At 41.3% G+C, this 17,328-nt stretch overlaps 1 protein-coding gene across 2 annotated transcripts in view; it reads left to right on the top strand.

Annotated features, from left to right (window-relative positions):
• Nucleotides 1-16,725, top strand: part of LOC111980255 (splicing regulator ARVCF-like) — a 31,246-nt gene extending 14,521 nt beyond the window's left edge. Inside the window, exons 8-17 of one of the 2 annotated variants that reach the window (XM_024010946.2) lie at nt 2,606-2,623; nt 5,765-5,836; nt 13,093-13,220; nt 13,466-13,616; nt 13,736-13,928; nt 14,060-14,171; nt 14,296-14,383; nt 15,188-15,240; nt 15,799-15,917; nt 16,063-16,725. In XM_024010946.2, the coding sequence (XP_023866714.1) occupies nt 2,606-2,623; nt 5,765-5,836; nt 13,093-13,220; nt 13,466-13,616; nt 13,736-13,928; nt 14,060-14,171; nt 14,296-14,383; nt 15,188-15,240; nt 15,799-15,891 (908 nt within the window). In that variant the 3' untranslated portion in view covers nt 15,892-15,917; nt 16,063-16,725. The remainder of the gene's footprint in view (nt 1-2,605; nt 2,624-5,764; nt 5,837-13,092; nt 13,221-13,465; nt 13,617-13,735; nt 13,929-14,059; nt 14,172-14,295; nt 14,384-15,187; nt 15,241-15,798; nt 15,918-16,062) is intronic. The other variant, XM_024010948.2, reaches the window with a different exon arrangement.
• The last annotated feature ends 603 nt before the right edge of the window (nt 16,726-17,328 follow it).

Here is a 17,328-nt window from a genome sequence, read left to right as displayed (position 1 = left end):
CTTTAGAAGCTTCTGATAGGCTAATTGACATCATTTGAGACCATTGGAGGTGTACCTGTGGATGTATTTCAAGGCCTACCTTCAAACTCCGTGCCTCTTTGCTTGACATCATGGGAAAATCAAAAGAAATCAGCCAAGACCTCAGAAAAAATATTGTAGACCTCCACAAGTCTGGTTTATCCTTGGGAGCAATTTCCAAATGCCTGAAGGTACCACGTTCATCTGTACAAACAATAGTACGCAAGTATAAACAACATGGGACCACGCAGCCGTCATACCGCTCAGGAAGGAGACACGTTCTGTCTCCTAGAGATGAACGTACTTTGGTGTGAAAAGTGCAAAACAATCCCAGAACAACAGCAAAGGACCTTGTGAAGATGCTGGAGGAAACAGGTACAAAAGTATCTATGTCCACAGTAAAACGAGTCCTATATCGTCATAACCTGAAAGGTCGCTCAGCAAGGAAGAAGCCACTGCTCCAAAACCGCCATAAAAAAGCCAGACTACGGTTTGCAACTGCACATGGGGACAAAGATCGTACTTTTTGGATAAATTTCCTCTGGTCTGATGAAACAAAAATAGAACTGTTTGGCCATAATGACCATTGTTATGTTTGGAGGAAAAAGGGGGAGGCTTGCAAGCTGAAGAACACCATCCCAACCGTGAAGCACAGGGGATTGCAGCATCATGTTGTGGGGGTGCTTTGCTGCAGGAGGGACTGGTGCACTTCACAAAATAGATGGCATCATGAGGGAGGAAAATTATGTGAATATATTGAAGCAACATCTCAAGACATCAATCAGGAAGTTAAAGCTTGGTCGCAAATGGGTCTTCCAAATGGACAATGACCCCAGGCATACTTCCAAAGTCGTGGCAAAATGGCTTAAGGACAACAAAGTCAAGGTATTGGAGTGGCCATCACTAAGCCCTGACCTCAATCCCATAGAAAATTTGTGGGCGGAACTGAAAAAGCGTGTGCGAGCAAGGAGGCCTACAAACCTGACTCTACACCAGCTCTGTCTGGAGGAATGGGCCACAATTCACCAAACTTATTGCGGGAAGCTTGTGGAAGGCAACCCGAAACGTTTGACACCAAGTTAAAGAATTTAAAGGCAATACCAAATACTAATTGAGTGTATGTAACTTCTGACCCACTGGGAATGTGATGAAAGAAATAAAAGCTGAAATATATCACTCTCTCTACTATTATTCTGACATTTCACATTCATAAAATAAAGTGGTGATTCTAACTGACCTAAAACAATTTTTACTAGGATTAAATGTCAGGAAGTGTGAAAGAGTTTAAATCTATTTGGCTAAGGTGTATGTAAACTTCCGACTTCAACTGTACGTTTTATCTATAATTTCTCTTCATATGACAAGGACTGAAAAGGATTTGCCAGTAGATTGTTGACTTCATTCATGATGATGACTGCTTGTCTAGCTTGCTAGCTAAGATTTTGAAAGTATGATGTTGACATGATCAGTCCAATCAAAGCTACGTTAACTATAACGTGATTTGATGCCATTTTATCTGTGACCAATGACCTTGAGCCTTCTTGGATGGGAACTTCTAATGTAACTCTTTGGCAGCACCCAAGGGGCTTGAATTTTCAAGCTCTCCTTGTAGATTTTGCAGTGACGTAGTGTCCTCATGAGTGACAGAACACTGAGCCAATCACGGCGCAACTAGAGAACGTTACCAACGGCTACGCTCTATTTTCCACTGGCTGCCCCACCACCACAGAAAGCACTGAGCTAGGCTGAAACACATGCATTTTGGAGCTGCCTTAGTCAAGAAAGCAAAAAAGAGACCATGTTTGTATGTGGCTTTATTAACTCAAATATATATTTTTACATTGTTTGCAAACTGATATGTGACACATTAATGTGTGTCGCATATCATAAAGAACAGGTGGGGATGAACAGGTAGGGCTCAGAACCCCACCTGCCCTGAATGACGGTTCACCACTGTTCAAGATCACCTTTTCTATGTGACTTGTCAACTGATACAGTATTTAATGTCTCTCTGCTTACAGTGTATCAATGAAATCAGATAATGAATGGAAAACAGTATATTATTATACATACAACCCAGGTATTTCAGCAGTGCATTGTACACTACAATATAATTCCAAATGGTAGCACATGAGTGACTCTTTCTATTTTGTCCTATTGAGGCACACTGGCTGATCGAGAATGATCATGTAGTAATTAAGGCCACACCCAGTTCATTGTATTGTTAACAAATTACAAGAAAATCATATAAAAAGTTAAGTGAATATTGTATTTTGAAAAGCAGATAGATGAAATATGTATCCAAATTAAAACGAGCAGCGAACAAGTGCCTTTGTGAATTTGTTTGTTGTACTCGGTCAATTAAAAATGTGCTTAGAGTTTCTAAAAATGAGCCATTTTGATGATCTGTTAAGATTTTTGTGCTTAGAGTTGTGAAATGTACCACATACTTTGGCAAGCATGTAATAGGGGTAGAATTTGGTGATTTCTGGTGTGTAGTTTGTATTGCTGTAGTGCTATATTTGCCATTTGAAAATGTCTTCCTTATTTGTCTTTTGATTTGTTTCCTTCCATCACCATTCACAAGAGGAGTGGTTCAGTCAAAGTAAGTCTGTCTAAATAAATGAATTATATTTGACAATCAAAAAATGTAGTTTAATTCCAAAACGCTATTTATACATTTTCAAAAATGTTGGTAAAATAGCCTTCATTGTTTAAAGAAATTATGAAAGAGATTGGTGTGTTTTCTCACTATCTAACTATGGCATGGTGTTGTTCAATGACAGACATGTATTTGTTTAAAATCTATTACTTGGTTTCATTTCAGAGAGACAAATAATACTATATACTGTATCTGCCTCACTCTCAAAGAAATAAGTTGTATTGCTAGGTTTTACACAGTTAAATGTAATAAATAACTACATTTTTTATGAAGAAATGTACAAATTATACATTTATCAAATAAAATAAAATTGTATTTGACACGTGTCGAATACAGCAAGTGTAGACCTTACAGTGAAATGCTTACTTACAAGGCCTTAACCAACAATGTAGTTTTCAGAAGAAATACCTAAAAATAAGAAATAAAAGTACAAATAATTAAAGAGCAAATAGGGGCAATGCAAATAGTCTGGGTAGCCATTTGATTAGATGTTCAGGAGTCTTATGGCTTGGGGGTAGAAGCTGTTTAGAAGCCTCTTGGACATAGACTTGGCGCTCCGGTACCACTTGCCTTGCGGTAGCAGAGAGAACAGTCTATGACTAGGGTGGCAGGAGTTTTTGACAATTTTTAGGGCCTTCCTCTGACACCTTCCTCCGACTGGTAGTGATGTACTGTGCCGTACGCACTACCCTCTGTAGTGACGTGCGATCGGAGGCCGAGCAGTTGCCATACCAGGCAGTGATGCAACCCGTCAGGATGCTCTCGATGGTGCAGCTGTAGAACGTTTTGAGGATCTGAGGACCCATGCCAAATCTTTTCAGTCTCCTGAGGGGGAATAGGTTTTGTCATGCCCTCTTCACGACTGTCTTGGTGTGCTTGGACCATGTTAGTTTGTTGGTGATGTGGACGTCAAGGAACTTGAAGCTCTCAACCTGCTCCACTACAGCCCCGTCGATGAGAATGGGGGCGTGCTCGGCCCTCCTTTTTCTGTAGTCCACAATCATCTCCTTTGTCTTGATCACATTGAGGGAGAGGTTGTTGTCCTTGCACCACATGGTCAGGTCTCTGACCTCCTCCCTATAGGCTGTCTCGTTGTTGTCGGTGATCAGGCCATCGGCAAACCTAATGATGGTGTTGGAGTTGTGCCTGGCCGTGCAGTCATGTGTGAACAGGGAGTACAGGAGGGGACTGAGCACGCACCCCTGAGGGGCCCCCGTGTTGAGGATCAGCATGGCTGATGTGTTGTTACCTACCCTTAACACCTAGGGGCGACCTATCAGGAAGTCCAGGATCCAGTTGCAGAGGGACGTGTTTAGTCCCAGGGTCCTTAGCTTAGTGATGAGCTTTGAGGGCACGACTCCAACACCATCATTAAGTTTGCTGATGACACAACAGTGGTAGGTCTGATCACCGACCACGACGAGACGGCCTATAGGGAGGAGGTCAGAGACCTGACCGTGTGGTGACATCAATATAAGAATTCGTAAAAAAAATTATTCCAATACAGTAATATGAAGCTCTTATCGACTGACTCTTTAGTCCAGGGGTTCCCAAACTGTTTCACTCAGGCCCCCCTTCCACCATTGGTGTAAGGGGGGCCTTGCCTTGCCCACCCTGCACGCCACATCTATTTCTATGGGCACAAGCACTGTTCATGACATTAACTGTTCACACCCCTCTTTTTGTCAGAGAGAAAATGTATCAGGTTTGAAGCATATTTGAACACATCACTTCTTTAATAAGTGCATCGACAACGTCGGCCCCACAGTGACCGTACATACATATCCCAACAAGAGGCCATGGATTACAGGCAACATCCGCACTGAGCTAAAGGCTAGAGCTGCTGCTTTCAAGGAGTGGGACACTAATTTGGACACTTATACGAAATCCTGCTACGCTTTCTGTCTAACCATCAAACAGGCAACGCATCAATAATGGACTAGAACAGTGGTTCTCAATCTGTGGGAATCCTGAATCCTGAATCCCGAATCCTATCATCATTTTTGAGTCACTCAAATATCACATGGATACACATTAGAAATTGCAAAATGCATAGAATTGCAAGAACATTAGCTTTAAAACTGCAAAATATCCTCTGCACTCCATGACAAAGTGTAAAATTGCGGTGACAGATGTGGGAAATTCCTCAATGCCATTGGATGAATCCCGGGACGTATTCCATATTCCATAGAGCATTGTTCCCCATCTGGCAGCGATTTTATTTGTCCCCCCAAGTTTTCAGAGCAAAAATAAATAAATTTGTTTTAAGTTTTGGACCTAAAAGATTGTAAAAACACTAGCATATCAGCTCCGAGTGATTTTCATTTAGGAAATCTGTTCCAAAGTATTCCCACATATGTGCAACTATGGGGCTTCTTGTGGTTAATTTGCAGTCTACAAATTATTTGTAATTATATTCTGTTCCCCTGACCTTCCGTTCAAGAAAAAAAATCAGTCCGCAGCTGAATTTAGTTGATGATCCCAGCCCTAGAGTTATGGTCAGATTTGCCAAATGGAGGGCGAGGGAGAGCTTTGTATGCATCTCTGTGTGTGGAGTAAAGATGATATACTGTTTTTTTTTGCCTCTAGCTGCACGGTGACATACTGGTAGAAATTAGGTAAAACGGATTTCAGTTTTCAAAAACAAAATTTTCATTCACATCTAAAATCAATGAATAAAAAAATCTGAAAACAGTCATATTTTACACACGCATGAAGGTACTTATAAGCAATCAATTCTGATGAAAAAAAACACAAATGTAAAAAATTGGTGCATATAGCGTTTTGGAAATAAACTCTTCAAATACATAATAATGTTCGATCAACTATGAGACTCCAGGACCTCTTCTCTGTGGTTGCTTGCCCTGTTGTCTACCTCAAGTCTTGAGCTTCAATGGAAGACCTTGGTATTTCTGACTCATTATCATCGTTATGTCTTTATACACTTCCCATGTTTTCATATTTCCTATTTACTGTGTGTGTCATACATTGAGATTTCAATTGTGCTTTTTGCTAACCACGGTGTGTGTGTTTGTGTGTGTCTGGGTGTGTGTGTGCGTGCCTGCGTGTGTGTATTTTGTCTAGGCTGGAGAAATGGACCAGGTGACAAAAAATATGGTACACTGGATTTACCCAAACGCACACAACCAACAAAAGGTAAATATGGAGCATCTTTAGTGATCTGTGGATTGATCAAGACATGCAATTACATCACTTAATGAAGCATTCCAAAGACCTACAGTGTGGAAAGCCTTAACCTTGGCATGAGGCATCTATAAAATGTATTGTGCATGATGTAGAATAGTTCCCAATGTGTTATAATGTTAAGAAGTGACTGGATTGTATTGGAACCAAACAGACACAAAAGTAGACCGTTTGAATGCTATGATAGAATAACATGGTGCATACAAATGCTGTATGTCAGTTACTGTATGAGTACAATACAATATGGAATAGCTTGATGTGGTTTCTGTGGTTGCAGTACCTTCAGAAAGTAGTCATACTTTCTCAAATCAAATTTTATTTGTCACATACACATGGTTAGCAGATGTTAATGTGAGTGTAGCGAAATGCTTGTGCTTCTAGTTCCGACCATGCAGTAATATCTAACAAGTAATCTAACTTAACAATTTCACAACAACTACCTTATACACACAAGTGTAAAGGAATGAATAAGAATATGTACATAAAAATATATAAATGAGTGATGGCCGAACGACATAGGCAAGATGCAGTAGATGGTATAGAGTACAGTATATACATATGAGATGAGTAATGTAGGGTATGTGTAACGGGTGTTCTCCTCCTCTTCGCTTGAAGAGGAGGAGTAGGGATTGGACCAAAGAGCAGCGTTGTTATATGACATAATGAAATTTATTAAAGTAAAAGACGAAACACGAAATACACTTGTGAATATTACAAAAACAACAAAACGACGTAGACAGACCTGAACTGGAAAACTTACATAAACACGCAGAACAGGAATAGATTACACAAACCGAAACAGTCCCGTGTAGCGCGACAAACACAGACACGGAAGACAACCACCCACAACAAACAATGTGAAACAACCTACCTTAATATGGTTCTCAATCAGAGGAAACGTAAACCACCTGCCTCTAATTGAGAACCATATCAGGTAACCCATTAACCAACATAGATACACATAACATAGAATGCCCACCCTAACTCACGCCCTGACCGACTAAACACATACAAAACAACAGAAAACAGGTCAGGAACGTGACAGTATGTAAACATTATATAAAGTGGCATTGTTTAAAGTGGCTAGTGATACATTAATTACGTACATTTTTCCATTATTAAAGTGGCTAGAGTTGAGTCAGTATGTTGGCAGCAGCCACTCAATGTTAGTGATGGCTGTTCAACTTCTTACGGCTGAGATCGGCTGAGATCCAGTTAACGGGATCGACTTGACAACAGCCAGTGAAAGTGCATGGCGCCAAATTCAAACAACAGAAATCTCATAATTAAAATTTCTCAAACATACAAGTATTTTACAGCATTTTAAAGATAAACTTGTTGTTAATCCCACCACAGTGTCCGATTTTAAAAAGGCTTTACGACGAAAGCACACCATCTGATTATGTTAGGTCAGTACATAGCCACAGAAAAACACAGCCATTTTTTAGCCAAAGAGAGGAGTCACAAAAAGCAGAAATAGAGATAAAATTAATCACTAACCTTTGATGATCTTCATCAGATGACACTCATAGGACTTCATGTTACAAAATACAAGTATGTTTTGTTCGATAAAGTTCCTATTTATATCCAAAAATCTTAATTTACATTGGCGCGTTATGTTCAGTAATGTTTTGCCTCCAAAACATCCGGTGATTTTGCAGAGAGCCACATCAATTTACAGAAATACTCTTAATAAACATTGATAAAAGAAACAAGTGTCATACATGGTACTTTAGATAAACTTCTCCTTAATGCAACCGCTGTGTCAGATTTCAAAAAAACTTTACGGAAAAAGCACACCATGCAATAATCTGAGTACGGCACTCAGACACAAAAACAAGCCATACAGGTACCCGCCATGTTGTGGAGTCAACCGAAATAAAGAAATAGCATTATAAATATTCACTTACCTTTGATGATCTTCATCAGAATGCACTCCCAGGAATCCCAGTTCCACAATAAATATTTGTTTTGTTTGATAAAGTCCATCATTATGTCAAATACCTCCTACTTTGTTCCCGCGTTTAGTTCAAAAAATTCAAATTCATGACGTGCAGGCCAGACGAAAAGTCTAAAAATTCCATTACAGTTCGTAGAAACATGTCAACGATGTATAGAATCAATCTTTATGATGTTTTTAACATAAATCTTCAATAATGTTTAAACCGGAGAATTCCTTTGTCTTTAGAAACGCAGCTACCTCCTACGGGGGCGCGCCTGAGTGAGCTCATGGCACTCTGCCAGACACCTGGTTGAAACAGCTCTCATTCCCTCATCCTTCACAGTAGAAGCCTGAAACAAGGTTCTAAAGACTGTTGACATCTAGTGGAAGCTCTAGAAGTGCAATATGACCCCGTAGACACTGTATATTGGATAGTCAAACCTACAAACCTCAGATTTCCCACTTCCTGGTTGGATTTTCTCTCAGGTTTTTGCCTGCCATATGAGTTCTGTTATACTCACCAGACATCATTGAAACAGTTTTAGAGTGTTTTTCTATCCACATATACTATAATATGCATATATTAGCTTCTGGGCCTGAGTAGCAGCCAGTTTACTCTGGCACCTTATTCATCCAAGCTACTCAATACTGCCCCCAGCCATAAGAAGTTAACAGTCTGATGGCCTTGAGATAGAAGCTGTTTTCAGTCTCTCGGTCCCCGCTTTGATGCACCTGTACGACCTCGCCTTCTGGATGATAGCGGGGTGAACAGGCAGTGGCTTGGTGGTTGTTGTCCTTGATGATCTTTTTGGCCTTCCTGTGACATCGGTGGTGTAGGTTCCGCGAGGCAGGTAGTTTTGCAACCCGTGATGCGTTAGTGGCCAGACCTCACGACCTCGGAAGCCTACGGTTATGGGCGGAGCAGTTTCCGTACCAGGCGGTGATACAGCCCGACAGGATGCTCTCGATTGTGCATCTGTAAAAGTTTGTGTGTGTTTGTTTTGTTGACATTGAGTGTGAGGTTATTTTCCTGACACCACACTCCGAGGGCCCTCACCTCCTCCCTGTAGGCCATCTCGTCGTTGTTGGTAATCAAGCCTACCACTGTAGTGTCGTCTGCAAACTTGATGATTGAGTTGGAGGCGTGCATGGCCACGCAGTCGTGGGTGAACAGGGAGTTCAGGAGAGGGCTGAGAATGCACCCTTGTGGGGCCCCAGTGTTGAGGATCAGCGGGGGGGAGATGTTGTTACCTACCCTCACCACCTGGGGGCGGCCCGTCAGGAAGTCCAGGACACAGTTGCACAGGGCGGGGTCGAGAACCAGGGTCTCGAGCTTAATGACGGGTTTGGAGGGTACTATGGTGTTAAATGCTGAGCTGCAGTTGATGAACAGCATTATTACATAGGTATTCCTCTTGTCCAGATGGGTTAGGGCAGTGTGCAGTGTGAGTGCGATTGCGTCGTCTGTGGACCTATTGGGGCGGTAAGCAAATTGGAGTGGGTCTAGGGTGTCAGGTAGGGTCGAGGTGATATGGTCCTTGACCAGTCTCTCAAAGCACTTCATGATGACGGAAGTGAGTGCTACGGGGCGGTAGTCATTTAGCTCAGTTACCTTAGCTTTCTTGGGAACAGGAACAATGGTGGCCCTCTTGAAGCATGTGGGAACAGCAGACTGGGATAATGATTGATTGAATATGTCCGTAAACACACCAGCCAGCTGGTCTGCGCATGCTCTGAGGACGCGGCTGGGGATGCCGTCTGGGCCTGCAGCCTTGCGAGGGTTAATTAACACGTTTAAATGTTTTTCTAATGTTGGCTGCAGTGAAGGAGAGCCCGCAGGTTTTGGTAGCGGGCCGTGTCAGTGGCACTGTATTGTCCTCAAAGCGAGCAAAGAAGTTGTTTAGTCTGTCTGGGAGCAAGACATCGTGGTCCGCGACGGGGCTGGTTTTTCTTTTGTAGTCCGTGATTGACTGTAGACCCTGCCACATACCTCTTGTGTCTGAGCCGCTGAATTGCGACTCTACTTTGTCTCTATACTGAGGCTTAGCTTGTTTGATTGCCTTGTGGAGGGAATAGCTACACTGTTGGTATTCGGTCATGTTTCCGGTCACCTTGCCCTGATTAAAAGCAGTGGTTTGCGCTTTCAGTTTTGCGCGAATGCTGCCATCAATCCACGGTTTCTGGTTGGGGAATGTTTTAATAGATGCTGTGGGTACAACATCACCGATGCACTTGCTAGTAAACTCGCTCACCGAATCAGCGTATTCATCAATGTTGTTGTTCGACGCTATGCGGAACATATCCCAGTCCACGTGATCGAAGCAATCTTGAAGCGTGGAATTCTATTGGTCGGACCAGCGTTGAACAGACCTGAGCGCGGATGCTTCCTGTTTTAGTTTCTGTCTATAGGCTGGGAGCAACAAAATGGAGTCGTGGTCAGCTGTTGTGTTATAGCCTGAATTCAAAATGGATTAAATTGTTTGTTTTTTCCTCACCCATCGACATACAGTACTCCATAATGACAAAGTGAAAACATGTTATTCGAAATGTTTGCAAATGTATTCATTTACATAAGTATTCACACCCCTGAGTCAATATATGTTGGAATCACCTTTGGCAGCGATTACCAATGTCTGGGTAAATCTAAGAGCTTTGCGCACCTGGATTAAACAATATTTGCACATTATTCTATTTAAAATTCTTCAAGCTCTGTCAAGTTGGTTATTGATCATTGCTAGACAGCCATTTCCAAGTCTTTCCATAGATTTTCAAGCTGATTTTAAGTCAAAACTGTAACTATGCCACGCGGTAACATTCAATGTAATCTTGGTAAGCAACTCCAGTGGCCATGTGTTTTAGGTTATTGTCCTGCTGAAAGGTGAATTTGTCTCCCAGTGTCTGTTGGAAAGCAGACTGAACCAGCTTTTCCTCTAGAATTTTGCCTGTGCATAGCCCTATTCCGTTTATTTTTATCCTAAAAAACTCCCTAGTCCTTGCCGATGACAAGCATACCCATAACATGATGCAGCCACCACTTGAAAATATGAAGAGTGGTACTGTAATGTTTTGTGTTGGCCAAATATTTTGCAGATTTGTAGTGTCTTATTGCAAACAGGATTCATTTTGGGAATATTTTTATTCTGTACAGGCTTCTTTCTTTTCACTCTGCCATTTGTGTAGTAACTACAATGTTGTTGATCCATTGACAGTTTTCTCCTATCACAGTCATTAAACTCTGTTAAAAGTGACCATTGGCCTCATGGTGAAATCCCTGAGCGGTTTCCTTCCTCTCAGGCAATTGAGTTATCTTTGTAGTGACTGGGTGTATTGATACACCATCCAAAGTGTAATTAATAACTTTGTAATGTGCAAAGGGATATTCAATGTCTGCTTTTTTTTACCCATCTACCAATAGGTGCCCTTCTTTGCGAGTCATTAGAAAACCTCCCTGGTCTTTGTGGTTGAATCTGATTTTGAAATTCACAGATAATTGTATGTGTGGGGTACAGAGATGAGGTAGTTATTCAAAAATCATGTTAAACACTATTATTGCACACAGAGAGAGTCCATGCAACTTATTATGTGACTTGCTAAGCACATTTTTACTCCTGAACTTATTTAGGATTGCCATAACAAAGGGGGTGTGAATATATAGGTTATATTCAGCATCAAATTAAGTGAGGATTTTAAGTATTTTGTGTCATGATGTGATCATAAGGCACTATGGCTTTTTTTGTGTATGAAATATGTGTGATTTATGCAGGCATTGTGTGATATCCCAGACTGTTGATAAGATTCTATACTAGTCATTGACATTCAGAAGATCAGACAAAAGATGACACCTTAGGAAAGAAGAGCGTTAGAGCTGAATCGATTATACAACTCTCTTCTTTATGACGTTGACATCATCGCAGCAGCTCTGCCGCTGTGGTTTGACTATGTTCAGATACATACATATTTATAAGTGAAACACAATGTAAGGCAAGATATTAAAAAAATCCCTGAGCATTGTAGATGTCTTTTGATGTAGAAGTCCAGACAGGTTCAAATGGAAAGTTTGGTCATGGCCCACCAGAGCCCATCTGAGTGTGTATGAGAGGATTACTGATGACACTGGGTAGCCATCCAGGTAGCACAAGTCTTATACCCTTAACAGAACCTGTGCGTCCGGATGTAGAGCCTTCCCGCGCTCCTGCCAGAGGATGCAATCCTTGTGATAATCAGGTTGCAAGCCCATGTAAGGATTAGACAGCATGTAAGCCTCGCAGCCAGCAGCAGCTTCCCAGCAGCTTCAGCTGGCTGAATATGGATGGAAAGCCTCTGGAAGACAGCCTGTAACAGAGTTCCTGTATATTTTCACTCATGGCTGCTGGGGATGTGGGTATAGCTAGAAGCCTCTCACTCCAGTAAAATAGTACAGTCTGTGAATGAATATGGCTGAAGTTAGTGGGGGATACCGTATGTACACAGATGGATTTGTTAGCGGAGAAGAGCTCTGTGAGAGCTGATAAGATGTGGAGCCTGCAGCATTCAGTTGTTAATAATAGAATAGACATCCATGTTTACATGCTGTGTGGGTGTTTGCGCGTGTTTGTACAAAATGAAAGTTGGGAAAACATTTTGTAATTTCAAGCACAGTCCAAATCCCCTAGCCAGGCAGAACATTCCTTCAACATAAAATCAGTGTGAATATGAATTTGCACACACACAAGCGTGGCTGAGCTTTAATTGGGGTTATTATCTATTTTGTGTACATTATATATTCTTTCTGAAATACTAATCCAATGATAATTTTGTGCTTCAGCTTCATAGCCTATCTATATTCTCTAGAGGAGGCATCTGATAGATGATAAATATTTGCTCCTTGTCTTGCAGTGATCTGTTCATGGTTCTGGACCTTAAAACCATGACTATGAAAGAAGAGGTGTTTTGAGATTTTGTCTTTGATGTCATAAGAAACAACTATTGCATTTTTTATATCATCCTGCGCTAAATCGTCACACTTTGACCTAAAAACTCCAAGCTGTCAGAAAAAGTATACTCTACCACTTCATAAAAGAAACAGTAGGGTGCAAGTCCTCAGTTCTATCACATCGGTTTTTCACTATGAAGTCTGAACTGTGCTAGCTTTATAAGCGCTATATGTGCTGTTTGGTTGCTGATTGGTGGCTTGAGAATCCACTGTGTCTCATCATATCAGTTCCAACGTGTATGAGAGTTCTCTACTGGTTGCAGACGTGCTGTTTCTCTCCCTTTTTCTCTGTAGGTCTGGAGCTGCTGTACCAGCCGGAGGTGGTGAGGCTGTACCTGTCTCTCCTCACTCGCAGTCAAAACCACAACACCCTGGAGGCAGCAGCCGGAGCTCTGCAGAACCTTGCTGCAGGACACTGGGCCGTGAGTGAAGGGCAATGGGGGAGAAGTTTGTCTGAGGCTGTGGGAGAACAGAATGTTTTTTTCTCATCCCCTCTCTCCCCCCCCCCCCCCCCCCCTTTCTCTGTATGATGGGTGTATTGAAGTGTGGTTGAAAAGCTATCATGTATATAAAAGTATGATGTGTGAATCCTCACAAGTAGCACAATAGGAGTGTACAATTTATACATGAGATCCTTCTATTATTCTCTCTCTGTGCCTTTTCTCAGTGGTCCAGTTACATCCGGGCCACAGTTAGGAAGGAGAAAGGTCTGCCTGTCCTGGTGGAGCTACTGCGTTCAGATGGTGATAAAGTGGTCCGGGCTGTAGCTATTGCTCTACGCAACCTGGCCATAGATCGACGAAACAAAGACCTCATAGGTACATGCACATACACACATATGCACACATAAATGCATGCATGCACACACACGCAAGTGCACGCACAGGCACGCACACGCACACACACACGATACATAATTTTACCCTTTGCCCCATAGGAAGCTATGCCATGAGGGACCTGGTCAGTAACCTGCCCAGTGGTCAGCAGCGACCAGCCAAGAACCTGGAAGGGGACACAGTGGTGGCCATTCTGAACACTATCCATGAGATCATCTCAGATAGCCCTGAGAATGCCCGTGGTCTCATACAGGGCCACGGCATCCAGAAACTGGTGGCCATCAACAAGACAAGGTAGATTATCATAGCATAGTATCTTTGGTGTTGGTTATGGGAGATGGTTTCAATTGGCTAGATGCTCAGTTCACCGTGTTGTACTCTCTCCTTTATGCTGGCTCTGGTTTATTCTGTTGTTTCATTGCTAGCCAATCTGTGCGGGAGACCAAAGCAGCATCTCATGTCCTGCAGACAGTGTGGACCTACAAGGACCTGAGAAATAGCCTCTACAAGGGAGGCTGGAACAAGAGCCACTTTAAGGTTTCGCATGGCATGCTGTAGAAGGCTGTATTCCCCATTCACTACACAGTCTGATATTGAGCACTGTATGGGACACAATTAGTTCATAATGGCATACTGAGTCTTCTTTCTTTTTTACCTTCAGTCAACAACTAGTGGAATGCCCAAAAAAACTAAGAGCGGAAAGTCAGCCTATGATGACATCACACTCCCTCTGATGGAGAAAAACCAAGGTCAGCATGAGACTGTATCTTCAGCATAAGTGTGTGTGTGTGTAGGGAGATTGACATTGACATTGGAAGTCTATCCATTCCTGAGCACATCGGGAAATGTCTTCAAAATCGGCCACTAGGGGCAACAGTGAGCGCTATTACTATCAAGTAGACTTGAGTAATCCCATGACTCTGGATCAGGTTAGATGTTTGATCCCAGTCGTGGACAGTTTTTTTATTTTTTTAATCATATCCCAAACCATAACCTTTACCTTAACCATTCGGAATGAGTGCCTAAACTTAAGTTAAGTTAAGTAACTTTGGTTTGGAGAAATGGAACATACAGGGCAGCAGGAGTCAACCCAGGGATTCAAAAACACTTCAATATTTGATCTTTGGAGCAAATTCGAAATGTTCCTCATTTAGAGAATAAGGTCTAATTCTGCAGTGTGAGAACTTGTTGAAAGTGTGTGTGTTCGTGCAGATGTAGGATCTTCATTTGAGCCAGTTTTCTACAGTAGGAAAATAATCTTGCAGCCAGAGGACATTTGAATTATTATGTGGATTGCAATTAATGGACATTTTTGTCAGGGTTTCTTTAGGGAAAATAAATTCTGAAATTTCAAAGTAGAAATTACAAACTCAAACTTTAGAAGCCTTTTTAAAACTCAAATACACTACAAGTTTACATTTCCTGCTGTGCAGGAAAATTCTCAAACAAAAGAGTGATTAAATTAAGATCCTACATCTGTGTGTGAGCCTGTTTCTTGTCATTTGAACACAAAATTACCTTTGTTTATTGTATCCTGTCTGTTTTTCCCACAGATGGATACTCCACGGTGGAGCAGTGTGACAGAGTGGGTGATGGATTACTCCAGGTCAGTAACACGGTACATATGAGCTCCTTACTATTCCTAAGGTCAGGAGTTTTTCAATGGTGACTCACAAGCTTTTAAGGGCCAGTGCAGTAAAAAACGTGATTTTCTTGTGTTTTATATATATTTCCACACTATGAGGTTGGAATAATACTGTTTTAATGCCATTTTAGCGTAAGAGGTGTTTGAAAAGACCGCCTGAAATTTCTACCAGTTTTGTTGGGATGGAGGTTTGGCTTGCCTGGTGACATTACCAGGCGTTAAATTAGTTAATAGACCAATACGAAAGAGTTCTAATCCTCTCTGCTAATAACAGCTATTTTTCAGTTTTCCCCTCCCCACTCAGACCACTCTCAGACAATCCTAGCAAAATTGTTCCTTGAGAAATGGCTCTTTACTAAGAAGCTATTTTTTTAAATATTTTTTTTAAAATTTTTTTACAATTTTAATTGAAAACAATCACAGTATGGTACTTACTTGTTACTCAGAAATGTTTTGATATTGAGATAAAAACAGCCGCATTGGACCTTTAACTAAATAATTGTTCTACTCTTGTTGCAGAGTATCCCAGAGAGGAAGCACTTCATCCGGGCTGGAAGGCCTGCAGTGGGTCTGGTGGAACGCAAACCTCCACCCCTCGATTCCTGGGTCTGAGGTTGGCAGAAGGGATTATAGAGCAGGTAAATTACATTTCACTTAACTATTTTAGGATTTATGTTTTATTCATTGGTGTGATACACATGTTCATTGCTTTTTCTATTGGGGGAGTCATAGATTACGAAAATATTGATCATTGTTCTTTTTCTTTTTTTGTTTTGTTTACAGGAGACGTGGCAGTAAAAGAGGAAGTGGAACGTCAACCTTTGTGGAGGTCATTGTGGTGTTTATTCTTTAGACGGACATTCTGTAGGTCAATTCCCCATTCAGGACAACATGGTTATTCTCCCGCCAGAAAATCAGAGTGGAGTGAATATAGGATCTTACATTTATATATTCAAAGTGTTATTCAAACTCTGGCTGTAGTTGAACATAGCCTCTCTACTATATTTTATACATACTGGACAGTGGGATGAGTGGAGTGACACAGCTGAATGTAGTGCAGGACGAAAAACACAATACTAACACTTTCTATGAAATTAGGATTTGTCAAAACAATTTTTTTTCTTGACCTGCCTTTTCCTCCAGTATTTCCATACTGTGGTTGTTTCACTCCTGCAAATTGTGCATTACTTTCATGTGAGAGACTAGTTGGAAATGGGATTGTAAATGTGTAATAAAAGATTCATATTCTAAATGAAGGCATTTATATTGTAATATTCATGTTATTTATTAACAGTTGTGAACGTTATCTTGTAACCAAAAATGGAATGGATACGTTAACATTATACAATACCAAGTAATAGTGCCATTTTATCAGGAGCTGACATGATGAATATGCAGTGTTTGTTCTTGCATCGCGATGTTGAACTGAAAATGTACGCAAATAAAATCCATAATTTCTCAATGTTGTATGGACTTAAATTTATCATTTTTGTTCTCGTCTCTTTCTATTAGGACAAGGGGCAGGGGTGTATTCCACATACAGTTTGATAGGGAATGTATCATTGACGCAGCATGTTGCTTAGCAGTTGTCCTGTGGTTATTTTACTTTCAGCATTGGACAGCTCCATATGATCGCTGTCTTGCTAAACTATAGTGCTGGAACAGAGAAGAGAAACACGAATGAAATGAAGGTGTGTTCGTAAATTCCTTCTGGGGTGCCAGAGTAGGCTCGGAGTGCGCTCTGTGCGTTCGTAAATTCAGAGCATTGTCAGATTGTCCGTTCATAAATTAAGAGCGTTCTGGCCGAGAAGTAGGGTTGATCAGAGCGTTCTGACTTCACAACGGCAGTCAAGCACCCAAGCTAACTGGCTAAAGTTGGCTAGCTTACTAGCTACTTCCAGTCAAGTGAGAGAACACCTTACTCTGACCATTTTATGCCCTAGCAGAGATGGTTAAGCTGTTTTCATGTTATCTAGAGCGTTAGTGACTAACTGTGCTGCTGGCAACAATTTAATTACGTTTTTTTAATTACGTCGACATTTACTGACA

This window comes from Salvelinus sp. IW2-2015, linkage group LG20 (genome assembly GCF_002910315.2).
Source record: "Salvelinus sp. IW2-2015 linkage group LG20, ASM291031v2, whole genome shotgun sequence".
Lineage (NCBI taxonomy): Eukaryota > Metazoa > Chordata > Actinopteri > Salmoniformes > Salmonidae > Salvelinus > Salvelinus sp. IW2-2015.
The sequence above is the reverse complement of the archived record's forward strand: the minus strand, read 5'-3'. Positions and strand labels throughout refer to the sequence as shown.